Source organism: Quercus lobata, chromosome 3 (genome assembly GCF_001633185.2).
Source record: "Quercus lobata isolate SW786 chromosome 3, ValleyOak3.0 Primary Assembly, whole genome shotgun sequence".
Taxonomy (NCBI): Eukaryota; Viridiplantae; Streptophyta; class Magnoliopsida; order Fagales; family Fagaceae; genus Quercus; species Quercus lobata.
Genome location: NC_044906.1, coordinates 32,790,844 through 32,805,389, shown reverse-complemented (window position 1 = coordinate 32,805,389; position 14,546 = coordinate 32,790,844). Strand labels below are relative to the sequence as shown.

General features: G+C 33.3%; 1 protein-coding gene across 1 annotated transcript; it reads right to left on the bottom strand.

The window, feature by feature from the left end:
• Nucleotides 1-5,872: 5,872 nt before the first annotated feature.
• Nucleotides 5,873-6,613, bottom strand: LOC115979380 (dehydration-responsive element-binding protein 2D-like). Its single transcript, XM_031101405.1, has one exon. The coding sequence runs from the start codon at nucleotides 6,570-6,572 to the stop codon at nucleotides 5,988-5,990; it is 585 nt and encodes a 194-aa protein (XP_030957265.1). The 5' UTR covers nucleotides 6,573-6,613; the 3' UTR covers nucleotides 5,873-5,987.
• Between the last annotated feature and the right edge of the window lie 7,933 nt (nucleotides 6,614-14,546).

The following is a 14,546-nucleotide window of genomic DNA, read 5'->3' as shown; positions in this document are numbered from 1 at the left end:
GTGTACAACAATTAGCTTCTAGAGGTTTGTTAGGTTCAGTGTCTACAGAAAATTTTGATTGTGTTTCATGTCAGTTAAGAAAACAACCAGCTTTGCCTTTCAATACTAGTGAATCAATATCTACTGATATCTTTGACCTTATTCATTCTAATGTTTGGGGGCCTTCCTCTGTCTCTAGTATTGGTGGGTCTCGATATTTTGTTGTATTTGTTGATGATTACTCTCGCTATAGCTGGATTTTTAATATGAAACATCGTTCTGAGTTATTGCAAGTATATTCTAATTTTGCAAAAATGGTTGAAACTCAATTTTCAAAACGTATCAAAATTTTTCGATCTGATAATGTTCTTGAGTACACTCAATATGCCTTCCAAGCTGTTTTGCATTCCTATGGCACTGTTCATCAACTAACTTGTCCAGGTACCTCTCAGCAAAATGGTAGAGCCGAACGAAAACTTCGTCATATTCTTGACACTGTTCGTGCTCTTCTTCTCTCTGCCAAAGTTCCTGCTCCTTTTTGGGGTGAAGCTGCCCTTCATGCTGTTCATGCTATTAATCGCATTCCAAGTCCTGTTATTCAAAATCAAACACCATATGAGCGCCTTTTTGGGTCACCTCCAGACTATCACCACCTTCGCTCCTTCAGTTTTGCTTGTTTCGTTCTTCTTCAGCCACATGAGCATAACAAACTTGAGTCTCGGTCAAGGTTTTGTTGTTTTCTTGGCTATGGTGAAACTCAAAAGGGGTATCGGTGTTATGATCCTGTCTCTCATCATCTTCGTATCTCTCACAATGTTGTCTTTTGGGAACATCGCTCCTTTGTCGAGCTCTCTCACTTCCGTGCCTCCCTATCTTCCTTCTCTGTTTTAGATCTTTTTCCAGATGAGGCACATATTCCTTCTGTAACTACTCCTGATCCTCTTATAGTTGCTCCTGATCCTCCTATAGACTTCTCTATCCAACCACCAGATACCTTTGATCCTTTTCCTAGTTCACCCTTTAATGAACAGGTGGAAGATGCCCCTGCTCCTGCTCCGCGTGAAGATCTTGTACAAGACATTCCACCTCGTCACTCAACTCGGGTAAGATCCATTCCTACACTTTTACTTGATTATCATTGTTACACTGCCCTTGCTACATTGCATGAGCCTCACACCTATCGTGAGGCTTCCACTGACTCTTTATGGCAGATTGCAATGAAAGAGGAACTTGATGCATTATCTAAAAACCATACTTGGGATTTGGTGAATCTCCCCCCTGGGAAATCTGTGGTTGGTTGTAAATGGATCTACAAGATTAAAACTCGCTCTGATGGGTCCATTGAGCGCTACAAAGCTCGTCTTGTTGCAAAAGGTTTTACAGAGGAGTATGGGATTGATTATGAAGAGACCTTTGCTCCAGTTGCTCGTATCTCATCTGTTCGAGCTCTCTTAGCTGTTGTTGTTGCCAGAAAATTGGACATTTTTCAGATGGATGTCAAAAATGCATTCCTTAATGGGGATTTAAGTGAAGAAGTTTATATGCAACTTCCTCCTGGTCTCTCTGTTGAATCAAATAAGGTTTGTTACCTTTGGCGTGCTCTTTATGGCCTTAAACAAGCTCCCTGAGCTTGGTTTGCCAAATTCAGCTCTACCATCTCTCGCTTAGGTTACATGGCCAGTCATTATGATTCTGCCTTATTTCTTCGTCGCACTGACAAAGGCACTATTTTACTTCTCCTGTATGTGGATGATATGATCATAACTGGTGATGACCTCAGTTGCATTCAAGAACTCAAGGATTTTCCCAGTCAGCAGTTTGAGATGAAAGATCTTGGCCATCTCAGCTACTTCTTAGGTCTTGAAATCACTAATTCTACAGATGGACTTTATGTTACTCAAGCCAAGTATGCCTCTGAACTCTTGTCTCGAGCTGGACTCACTGATAGCAAGACTGTTGACACTCTAGTTGAGCTTAATGCGCAACTGACTCCGTCAGGGGGGAAACCGTTGTCTAATCCCTCTCTTTACAGACGCTTGGTTGGTAGCCTAGTTTATCTCACTATCACTCGTCCAGACATTTCCTATGCTGTTCATTAGGTGAGTCAGTATCTATCTGCTCCAAGATCGACTCACTATGCTGCTGTTTTGCGTATTCTTCGATACCTAAAGGGCACTCTCTTCCATGGTCTTTTCTACTCTGCTCAGTCTCCTCTTGTTCTCCGTGCATTTTCTAATGCTGATTGGGCAGGAGATCCCACTGATCGCAGGTCCACCACTGGTTATTGCTTTCTTCTTGGTTTTTCTTTGATTTCTTGGCGAAGCAAGAAACAAACTCATGTGGCCCGCTCCAGTACTGAAGCAGAATATCGTGCCCTTGCTGATACCACATCTGAGCTCCTTTGGCTGCGGTGGCTTCTCAAAGACTTAGGTGTATCCACATCCTCCGCTACTCCTCTTTATTGTGACAACCAGAGTGCCATTCATATTGCTCACAATGATGTCTTCCATGAACGGACTAAACACATCGAGATCGATTGTCATTTTATCCGTTATCATCTTGTCCATGGTGCTCTCAAGCTGATCTCAGTTTCTTCTAAAGATCAACTTGCAGATATCTTCACCAAGTCACATCCTAAGGGATGTCTTCGCACTTTGGTTGACAACCTCAAGTTGGTCTCACATCCACCTTGAGTTTGAGGGGGGCTGTTAACGTGTATTAGGATATGTGGGCTTTAGGCCCACCTTGTTTACTTATATAGTACACTTACTTGTACTACACACTCTGCCTCCTATATAAAGGCACTTATGTATATCTATTACTGAATGAAATACAATACAATTATTCTGTATTTTTAGCACTAACAATGCAGTTTTTGGACTATGTATCAATAATTTGCTGGAATTTTAATTTCCAAAATTAATTGGCGTGTTGTTTTGTTATTTGTGGGTAGAATAATTGTTATATATGCTAGCCATCTAGTGTATTCTACAAATTTGCTAGTATTGTGAGTGAAAAATGATTTTTTTTTTTTTTGGAGAATGTTTTGAAGTTAAAGTTGAAACGTGTAAAAGTTTCACTAAAACAAAAACTATCTAATAGTACAAGAATACAACTAAAAATATATTACAAATGCAACGTACGTAAGTGCTCAATTTAGTTTTTTTTTTTTTTTTTTATAAAACTTTTTCAAACTATAATAACATATGACTTATTCAATTTTATATGAAATAAATTAGTATATAAAAGAATTTTATAATATCAAAACATCTAAAAATAGAAACCAAACTAAAATATTTTTTACTGTATAATTAAGTTAAGTTCTCTCGCAAAATGTAGCTTACCGTTTCAAAGAAAATAGCTAAAGCATACATAACTACGTACAAGCGTATGCGTAAGTGTGTATTTCATAACATGATATGAGCTTTTATAACATCATTTTGGCCTTAAAATTGCCCCATTTCTAGCTCCATCACTGCATACAAAAGAACTAGATGTGGCTTTATCTTAAAGAACATGAACTTCCCTTTCATTTAACTATATATTCAAGGACCAAAATAGAGCTGGGAATGAGTAAAGATATCTTAAAAACAAGAAAAATAGTTTGACTCTAATTTGGTTCTCGGTCAATTGATTTCGTATCCACATGAATGATATATTATTGGAAAGGGTATCATACTAGCTTAAATTTGAGAGGCTATGAGGATGGAAATTAATTCGAAGCGAATAACTTGAACTCACAAAAGTAAGAAAATTTAACCCAAAAGTGTATGAGTTGCAAAGTTCCTGAACCTTCTCAAATTGGAAATTAAAATAATGGTGCAAGGTTGATATGAATTTAACATTGGCACTAGAAGTTTACTAATAGTACCTCATTTGGATTAATTCATGGTAGGGAAAATCGTCAGCTGAAGACGAGAAAGTTGAAAGTTTTGTTGGAATTCTTGGATTTTTGTTCGAAATCTACTTAATTGTCGTGCCAACTTTACGTCCAAATGTGCTGTAAAGTGTAAACCACACATAGGTAATTCATAAAGCAATGGGTTTCTTAAACTACGCAAGAGCTAAAATTTGTTTGAGCCAATATTTTCTAGGAAAGTCTGGATTGTCTGGAAATTTGTGCCAAGTAGAAAGAAATCCTCATATAAATTTTTTGGCAAAATTTGTCATATTAACTTCCCTACTTTTGAGGGTTATAATTAACCTTGTAAATGCTATATATGCTAAAATGTACATAGCTGACATTGAAAAGTAGGTTTCAAGAGGTTTCTAAAAGCAATGAGGAACATCTAAATCAGGGATCAAGAAGGCCCCGACGAAGCCCTAGAAGTTGGTGTTGGAACTTGGAACATTCACGTTTGAAGGGTGTAGACGTGTAGTTATTAAGTAGTCAAAGTCATATATATGAATAATTATGCAAGTCTAAGTATTTTTTTTATTATGAAAAATGTTAAAGTCACCAAACATTTTACAAATTACTGATATAGTAAATGATTATTGATAAGTGAAAAAATAAAATTAGCAGTAGATTAGATAAAAATCACCACATCAATTATTTATAAAATTGTAAAATAATTTATAACTATAATATTACTCTTTTAAAATAAATATATGCAATACTATAGATGCACTAAATTAAATTTTCTATTTAAATTCAAACTAGGCAATAACCTTGCGCATTGTGCGGTAAATTATTAAACAAAAATATTTATTTATTTTAAATAATAAAAGTCTTTTAAATATCTATTACATAAATATTTATTTATTTTAAATAATAAAAGTCTTTTAAATATCTATTATTCATTACAAACTGAAACAAAAAGAGATGCATATTTACAATTTTAATTTGAATGTGAAAAATACAATCCATATGGAATGTATATGCAGAAAAATCTTGATTTTGATGGACATCAATTTAATTAAAAACACTGGAGAGTGCCTCAATAGCTAAGAGATTTGTACCTCAATTGACACATCATAGTCTTTCCTACATATACAATTAAAGTTCAAATCCTCGTTCTACGACTATTGAATGAGAGAAAAAAACAATAGTTATTAACATTGTTCCTTACTGTTAAAATAATAGTTGCATGATGATATGAATTGTGGCACTATAAATTGAAAAATGAATTCAACAAAGTTAAAAAAGTGTCATAAATATCCACTTGTATAAACTTTATTGACATGATTCTCTTCTAAAGAGAGAATGGTAAGGGATGGAGGCTTTGCTAATAACGCTTTATTGACATAAATCTCTTTTAAAGAGAGAATGGTAAGGGATGGAGGCTTTGCTAATAACGCTTTATTGACATAAATCTCTTTTAAAGAGAGAATGGTAAGGGATGGAGGCTTTGCTAATACGTCTTTGGTCTGACGACACCTCTCTAGGTACTAGGAGAGAAGGGGTCTGTGGTTCAAGACCCACCCGCCACGCCTGCTAGAAGGTGGGCTAAATTTAGGGTATGTTTCTAAGTTCTATTCATAATTTATATATTAAAAAAAAAAAAAAAAAAAAAAAAAAAAAAAAAAAAAAGAGGCTCTTTTGCGCTCTTCAAATTCTTTCTATCAACATTTTATTTAGGGTAATGTTTATTCACATAAACACTTACATTTTTTGCTGAAAACTTCATTACATGTGTTTCTCATTAGTTTCTTCCAATGAAGAGACATAAGATGATAAAATTATAATAGTAAACAAATCACTTTTACTAATCTCACTTTTATTATTAGCCAAAAATGGTGGAATGTAAAAGAGTTTGACATATTTTTATATCCCTAAACCATTTTTTTTTTTTTTTAGAATAGAAAAGTAAATTACTTATTTTAGTTAATTAACCGACAAAGAAAAAAATAAATAAATAAAAACGAAAGGAAAAAAAAAAAATGCTTCTGTAATTTACTTATTTTACAGTCTGAGAGTAGTGAAAACTCTTCAACGTAGAAACTAGAAAGTAGTCTACAATCTACACGCCAACAAGACAAGAAAAACTATCTAATCCACGAAAACCTTACAAGCTCCATGGAACCTGCAAGTGCAAGGTATCCCAGTCCAAAAACTCTCCCTCATCCATTAAACCACTCATGGGATCCCCACTATCATTCACCTCCAGAAAATTGTTTCCAGCCAACAACTCATCAATCAAACCCGGAACCGATGACCCTTCCCATAAACTCTCTCTAGACACATCTCCCATGAATGTCCTCTCCTCTTCTTTAACCGAACCATTATCACTCCCACAAGAGCCCGAAGATGATGAGTTGTTCCCCATAGATAAGCTCGTGACTGCTGGCTCGCTCGAGCGAGGTGATGATGAGTGGTCTGGCAAGTTGAGTTTGGCTGAGGGGCCATAGAGCTTGCGAGCAGCACCATCATAAGCAAGTGCAGCTTCTATGGAAGTGTTGAAAGTGCCTAACCAAAGACGAGCCCCGCGGTTTGGTTCTCGGATTTCAGCCACCCATTTGCCCCAAGTTCTTTGCCTAACTCCTCTGTAATTGCAAAGAGCATTTTCTGGCCCTCCTTTCCCTCTCATACACCCTTTTCTTGATCTTCCCATTGACGGTTCCTTTGCCACTTTTCTTGCTTCATTCTCCATGTTAAAACTTTCAATACTAACTCCAACTCTAGCTCTCTTTTCTCTCACACAATGGCCACTGGTCATTGTCTATATAGTGCCAAATAAGCAAGGCCAACACTAGAGAACTGGGTGATTGACACGTGTAAAGTGAGACGTGGTTTTTTGCTTCTGCATGGTTTTGTAGCCGACACTTGTAAAAAGAGCAAAAACACTTGTCTTGATTATTGGAAGGTACTTCAGCTCGAAGGATGTGAATTTTACATATGAATTATATTCCATACTATCTTCTTTTCTTATTCTCATGCTGAAGTTGGACACGTGTGTGTAATGCATGAAAAAATCAATAGGAAATTGGACAGGTGTGTGTAATTTGTAGGGGCTGGGTGTCACTGCTAGAGAGAAACAGAGGCACATACATGTTGTAGGTTAAGCAGAAAACGAGGAATTTCGAAGAAAAAACAGCCCGTAGCTTCATGAAAATAAAACGTGTAGTTGTTCAACACTGGTTATGCTTACACCGGGAAAATAAAAATAAAAAATAATAATTGGTGCCGTGTCATAATCTGGTGGAGAAGTGTTTTATGACAATTAATGAAGCTACCAAATATGACATAATAATGCTAAAATGTATTATAAAATTTTCCTAGATAAATCTTATAATTTATGGCAATGAATGTATTTGTTGGATCCGGATCCAAATCTGTATTTGTTGGGCTAAAAACGTGGCCCCAGACGGATTAAAGCCGCATTTTTAAAAAACATGCTTAAAGAAAAAACAAAAGTTGTGTTTTAAACGCGGGGTCATAGAATGGTTCTGAAGCCACATTTTTTTGAGCTGTAGTCGCATTTTTGGGGGTAGAGCTATGGTTGCGTTTAAAACACACGGTTATAGGACCTTCGTATTTAATTTTTTTTAGCAAACCATTTTTTTCCCTTAACTGTGGCCGCATTTATAAAATGCGGCTCTAGCCTGCCTAAAACCGCGTTTTATAGACACGGCTTTAAATTTGGTCTAAAGCCGTGTGTTTAAAACGCGGCTTTAGTTTGGGATGGGGTCGCATTTCTTGAACACGACCTCAGATTTTGCCTATAGTCGCAGGTTAAAAACGCGGCTTTAGGCTTTGTATATATACTATTGGGTAACCCTAGCCTCTCCCACACATCAGCCTCCATCTCTCAAGAGCCCAATCTCAATCCTCACCCTCCAAGCCTCCATCTTCAATCTCAACCCCCACCCTCACCCTCCATCTCCGATCTCAACCCTCACCCTCCATCTCTCCGATCTCAAGCCCTCACACCCCACCAAAGCTCGTTCCAACATCGGCATTTAGAAGGTGCTTTAGATCTCTCCTCAACTCAGCAAATTTCTCGACGGCGCCACCGAGTCCTCTCGCACCCACACCGTCAAGAAGGTCTAGGAACACATCAAGCTCCACCACCTCCAGGTCTCTCCCTCTCCCTTTTCTATAATCATCTAATCATTTACATATTATGGGTTTTTAATTTTTTAGACTCTTTTTCTATTGATTGTTCAAATCTTTATCTTTAACAAGTAATAATAATAAACTTGTGGAAATAAGATAATCTTTAAGCTGTTAAATTGTCTCACTTTATAATGATTCACAGATATACATTTCACTTGTCTCTACTTCTGCTTATCAGTGGCTTTATTTTTAGATTTGTCTCTAGTGTTGATTGTCCTAATTTTAGCAGTTCTTTTGCTATCGCCATGGCCTACAACATTTGTTTCTTGTCGATTCTTTATGGGGGAGGGGTTCAAGGCTAAGCTGATTAAATATAACAAAAAAATATTTAAGTAAGATGATTCATTATGTTAGTATATCAGATATAGTTAATTATACATCAAAATAATATTTCCATGGCTCAAAACATAAAGTTATTCATAAAAGCTTTAACTTAATAAAGTTTTCTTTTTGCTCTTTCATAATAATATAATAATTTATAATTGATTATGTATTAATATTTTTAAAAACATTTGCACATCCAACTCTAAAAATCACTCATATTAGTTCATATAAACTTGTGTAAATTTAGATTGTTGTTACAATAACAAGGCAAATACTATTCACATGAATTCTATTTTTTAATTCTTCTTTACTCATTCACACACAGAGATGATTTGAAAGAGCAATAAAAAATAATTTGATTCAAAAAAAATATTTTAATAAGATGTAGTATAAAATAAATAATCTAATGTAAATGTTTTTAAAAAATGGTTATGTAAAATAGAAAAAATATATTCTTATATTAAAATAGACAAAAAACATTTGCACAAAGTTGATGACTTTCCCATCATTTACTTTTATCTTGAAATATTAAATTTTATAAGCTAAATATATAGCCAACATTAATGTGTGACACTTGGGTAAATGTATGTGCATTAGTAAGTCTCTTTTTATTTATTTTTCCATTTTAAGGGATCCCACCAACCATAGAGTTTGATTGGTCATCATTTATGTCTAATTCATTTTATTTCTTAATTAACTAAAGAATTTCCTAAGAGCTCCTAAGCTAAATAGGAAATGAATGTCTCGAACTAATGACATGAACTTAAAAGTTCAATTACGTGGGGGGGGGGGGGGGAATTAGACATCCCACCATTATCCTAAAATAGTATCTTATTTTGATTCAATTCTAATTATACACTATTTTAAAAAATAACTTTGATACTTTACATTTGTTTTTGAATTTTTTTATTTATTTTACAAATAACATTTTGAAAATACTATGCATGCTTTGTTTGCATGGAAAATAAATTGAACATTAAATAAGTTAAAATTTTCCTTTAATGATCAGCTTGGATGAAGGAGGAGTAGAGTTAACTTGGCTAAAAATTGGTCATTCAAACGAATATAAAATGATTAGATTTGTGAAGGGAGGATTTGTTGGTTTGATTCGGAGTCTATGAGTTCAATTAATTTGAACTATTGACAATATGTACTTTACTAAAATGATTTCTTTAACTTCTGAATTCCAAACAATTCGATTCAGTGTCAATACACAAAAATTTTAAACTGAATAACTAAATAAAATAAATAGAGTTTTATCTTAGTTTCTCAGTCAAAGAATCTTTTCAACTGAAAGATGGTCTATATGGATAATACATATTCTAGCTAACCACGAGTCTAATTCTAATTTCTAATTGTTTTGTTTCGAAGCAAGATATCCACAAGACGGTTTGTCTTATTTAGATATTCACGACCAAGAAGTACTGAATTCTCTTTCAAATAGGCCTAGAAAGGAGAAAGAAGTTTGGAATGCCAACCGACCCCTCTTATTGAATTGGTCATCCAGATATTATGCCTTGAAAAATGAAGATTCCCTAGATATTTTACAAAAGATTTTTTTTCTAAAAAAGAAGATTCCCTAGATATTTTACATAAGATATTTTCCGAAGGCTATGCAAATCTCATGAGATTTTGGAAAGATATTTTCAAATAATCCAAATACTCATGAATTTTTCAGAGAAATGATATGTCTACAATATTTTCACAATAAATTTTAAGTGGCAAGTTGTCTGTTGTTACCAGTTGTTATTGTTGGAGTAAAAAAATAATTTTAATATTATGCTCAAATTTGAACCAATAACAACTAACCACTTATAATTTGTTATGAAAATATTGTGTACGTAACACCTCTTTGAAAAAAGTAATTTTTTTTAAAAGTAATTTTTCAAAGGCAACTTGAAATCCTAGGGAATATTCTAGAAAATTGAAGAAAAAAAAAATCCAAGAGTTTTGAAAAACATTTTTCAAAAATGGAAAATTCCATGTGTTTTGGAAAATCATTTTCAAGAATAGTATTTCACATCTCATTTTGAAAAACTATTTTCAAGGGAAAATATTATGATTGTTTAAAAAACAAAATTTCGGTGAAAACCCCATGATTCCTTGGAAAGCAATTTTTAGATGTGAATTCCCTGGTTTCATCAAAAAGAAAAATTTTAGATGCAAATCTCAAGGTTGTTTGAAAAACAATTTTCCATGGGCTTTAAGAAATGTGATTTTGAAAAACACATGCACATTCCGTGGTTTGAGCAAAGTATTTTGAAGTAAATGAAATCCCATGAATTTAGGAAACATCTTTCAATAGGGAATACCAGCGGCCGGTTTCTTGTAAAACATCTTTCAAGAGAAAATCTCATGGGTTTTCTTAGAAAATATTTTTTTAATTGGGAATTCCTTGTTTTCGTAAAGAAGCATTTTCAATGATGAGAAATCTCATGATTTTGGTGAGATATTTTCAAGGAATGTAAAATATCATGTTCTTTAATTGAAAACTACTTTAAAAATACGATTTTAGAAAACACATGGATCATTTGGAAAACAACTTATAAAATAAATTGCAAACAACTTTGAACAATATTTTTTGGAAAATATTAAGGAAATTCAAGTGGAAAACTACTTGTAAAATTCATTTATGAAAATGACTTTAAATCAAGCCATTTTGATGTCGGATAGTTGGTATTTATAATACTAACTTCAAAATTAGCAAGCAAATACACACATCTTACCCTAATACTGTAATACATGAGAAATATCATAAGGAAAGTAAAAACAACTTAAGTAATCATAGACACAAGATAAAACTCCTTACCTATTCATTCATTTGTACGATTCTTCTCGGACCCATTAATTTCTATTGATGCCAACACATAATCTCAAATATACTAAAACAGTACGTGCATAGATTCATAAACAAAGCAACTAAGCATACACTTGAATCAAATAGATTGTTCTAAACTCATCTATAATAACTTAATCTTGTTATTCATTGAAGAATGATAGGATTTATTATAAAAATCAGTATTATGTGAGGTAGGTAATTAGCATCTTAATCATGGAATTAAATAATGGATCTAAAAAAAGCATGTTAATGATCTAATTACACTCATCCAAACATGTTAATCACATCACATCAATCAAACAATTAGACACGTTACTTCTTTAACAAAGAAAGTGTTAGAACTAGTAAAACAAGAAGGGATTAATTAATAAGGAACTTACTTAAGAAAAATTAAGACATTAAATAGAGGGGTAAAACAATCTGGCTCAGCTTCATCATAAGCCAAGCACATACATAAGCTTAATTAGAAGTCTATATTGTGTTATTTGTTTTAGTGCCTTAAACTCGGGAACAAGGGATATGTGAGTGAAGTTGAAATTTTTTGACATTTGTCTTGACTCAAGCATGTTCAGCATGCTTTTGTTACATATCATACCCTTAATATGGCAGTATTTTTAATATTCTAAATTAAAAAATAAAATAAAATAAAAAAAAAAAAAAAAAAAAAAGGAGCTTACATACCATCTTGCTCAAGAGACTTGGATAGTTGGATAGGTGCATCTAAAATAGGGATTCTTCACTTGTTCAGGTTGGAACCTGTGCTTCAATATCTCATTCATACTTACCCTTCGTTTGAGAGTTCATAAAGAAATGAAAAATGTCACCCTTCTCTCCATTTGTTCTATCACATATTGTACCCTGAATGCGTACGGTGTAGTATGGATGTTTTCAAATTACTTGGTAATAATAATTTCAATACCATGGGTTTCCTACTGCTCAATCCCACAAAGGAATCCTTCAGAGCTTGGATTTGATTGTATTGCTTGCATGTGGAAGTAGGTAGGTACGTAGTGTTTTCACAGCTTGGGCTCTTCTCCTCCTACTCATTCAAGCAGCATTGCGTTTCCTAAATCTGCCCGTATGGTTTTTTGCATGCAACGCAGCTCCAATATTTTAACAGCTACAAACGGTTGCTTTTTTTTTTTTTTGAAAAGGTATGTACATGCTATAGCTATACCCTGAGATATCATTTCGCCACGCATTTGCAATCACTATTCACTACCTGACATTTTGGTTACTCAACCATAGCTTTTCAAAGTTCAAACATAAATTTCTTACTTTCTCTGGCTTTCATACACCTGTAGCGTAGGCTATCTTTTATTCCCCTCATATTGGATGTCAAAATGATTCTTGAAAATACTACCGGACTGTTTTGTTTGTATCGAATTGTTCATTAATAATTTAGCCGACTCTTGCCTAGTATATATATGTATACTATGTACAGCAATGGAGAATGGTAGAATTGTATTGAGAGAAAGGGTAATCCGCATAGGAGAAATAATTAGAGACTAGTGCAAATATATTAGGGTGCTCTATTTTTTGTATGAGAGAGTAAAGGGTGTTTTTGGGCTTGGATTTGGTGAGAATAATATTGTGCTATTATTAATCTCCTTTGTTTATAGTGGAATTTTTTTTATCACCACCTATAGATATAGGCATATTGTCAAATCACGAAATTTTTTTATTTTTTATTTTTTTATTTTAATGTTGCCTTTAGTGGGTGTAATTCTCACAATACCATGCGACAAGTAGAAAGAAAACAATGAGACCGTCACTCCCCATTATGGGAGGCAATAGTTACATAATAAGGATCATTAACATTATAGGAAGTGGGAACAATATTACCACCATTTATATATGGCCCATTACAACTCCAACAGATACCAATTATAAAAAATAAAAAAAATAAAAATTTATATATATACCTCTGCAAGCAAATCTATGTAAAGAAGAATCATGACCAAGCACATTATTTTATTTTATATAATTTTATAATTCGATATAATGTGTGATGGATTTTGATCTTGAATAAGTCTTAGAAATATAAAATAAAATAAAGTCAATTGAAGTACAGTAAAAATCTTGGCATATACGATATTAGGGTATGTTTGGATACCGCTTATTTACTGAAAATTGAAAACTTATTACTGAAAATAATGTAATAAAATAATTTTTTAAGGTGTGAATAATGCTATGGGGTCCAAATTTACTTAAAAATCTACGTTTTGCTCTATTTGGTGGTACATGAACAGTACCTATGTAACCCACTAAAACAATACAAAATGCATGGATTGAGCAAAACGCCCAATCCAAACTCACGCTTGGTCTATTACTTTGATTCACCACTCCTAGGCTAGTCCCCCTATATCACATTGGTGCCGTTTCGAATCATTATTTTTGACAAGTGTTCATCAAAAGATATCAATGGGATCTCCACATGCTTGACTTGAAGGTGGAGTTGTATATGTCGAAAACAACATTAGAAGACAATGCAATTGAAGTCCTCATTCTAGAAAAGATCAAACTACTGGAAGCTGCAATGACTTCTTCAAAAGTAATTATGTACAGTAGTTAAGTGGAATTTAAGATGGGTTGGAATTGGCTTGGAGTCCAACCAGCTGACTCCATTTTTTTCTTTTTCTATTCTTCTATGATGTCTCGTATGACTTGACCTGGAGTCCACTACAACTAATTATAAATTTTGGAAGATAATTTTTCTTGATTTTTTTGCCATTTCTATAGTTTAATGCTTTTCATAAAAACGCTATTTAACTACAGAATATGTAGTATTAAATAATGTGATTTGAACTTTTATTTTCATTTAATTACAATGAGAGATTTTATTAACAACAAAATATGAAAATTAAGAAACGGGCTCTGGTTTTGTTTCTACAACGGGATGGAGGACATGATATACTTTGTAATTTAAAAAATAGGTCTTACTAACTATGATTATAACTCGTGGTTATCTTCTCTTTTTATAAGTAGTTACACTCTCCCATTAAATTTAAAAAAAAAAAAAAAAATAGTTCCACTCTCCTTGTGACAACAAGTTGCTACCCTTATTTATGGACTTTGATAAGTTATATAATTTCGTTATAGTTTTTGATAATTTCAAATTAAAAACTAAATCTTAATAATTTTTAATTAAAAGAATAAAATTTTAAATCAGTTCAAACTCACACCCTTAACGAGTCATTATTAAATAAAAATACCAGAAATTCATATAATCACTTGACAAAATTATGTATGCATTATTAGTAATTTTTAATAATTTTTTCTATGCATGCATGCATTATTAGTAATTTTTAATATAATCACTTGACAAATTTATAGCATATATTC

What these genes read in the sequence shown, in the direction of transcription:
- LOC115979380 (XM_031101405.1), bottom strand. Translation starts at nt 6,572, where the DNA reads ATGGAGAATGAAGCAAGAAAAGTGGCAAAGGAACCGTCAATGGGAAGA.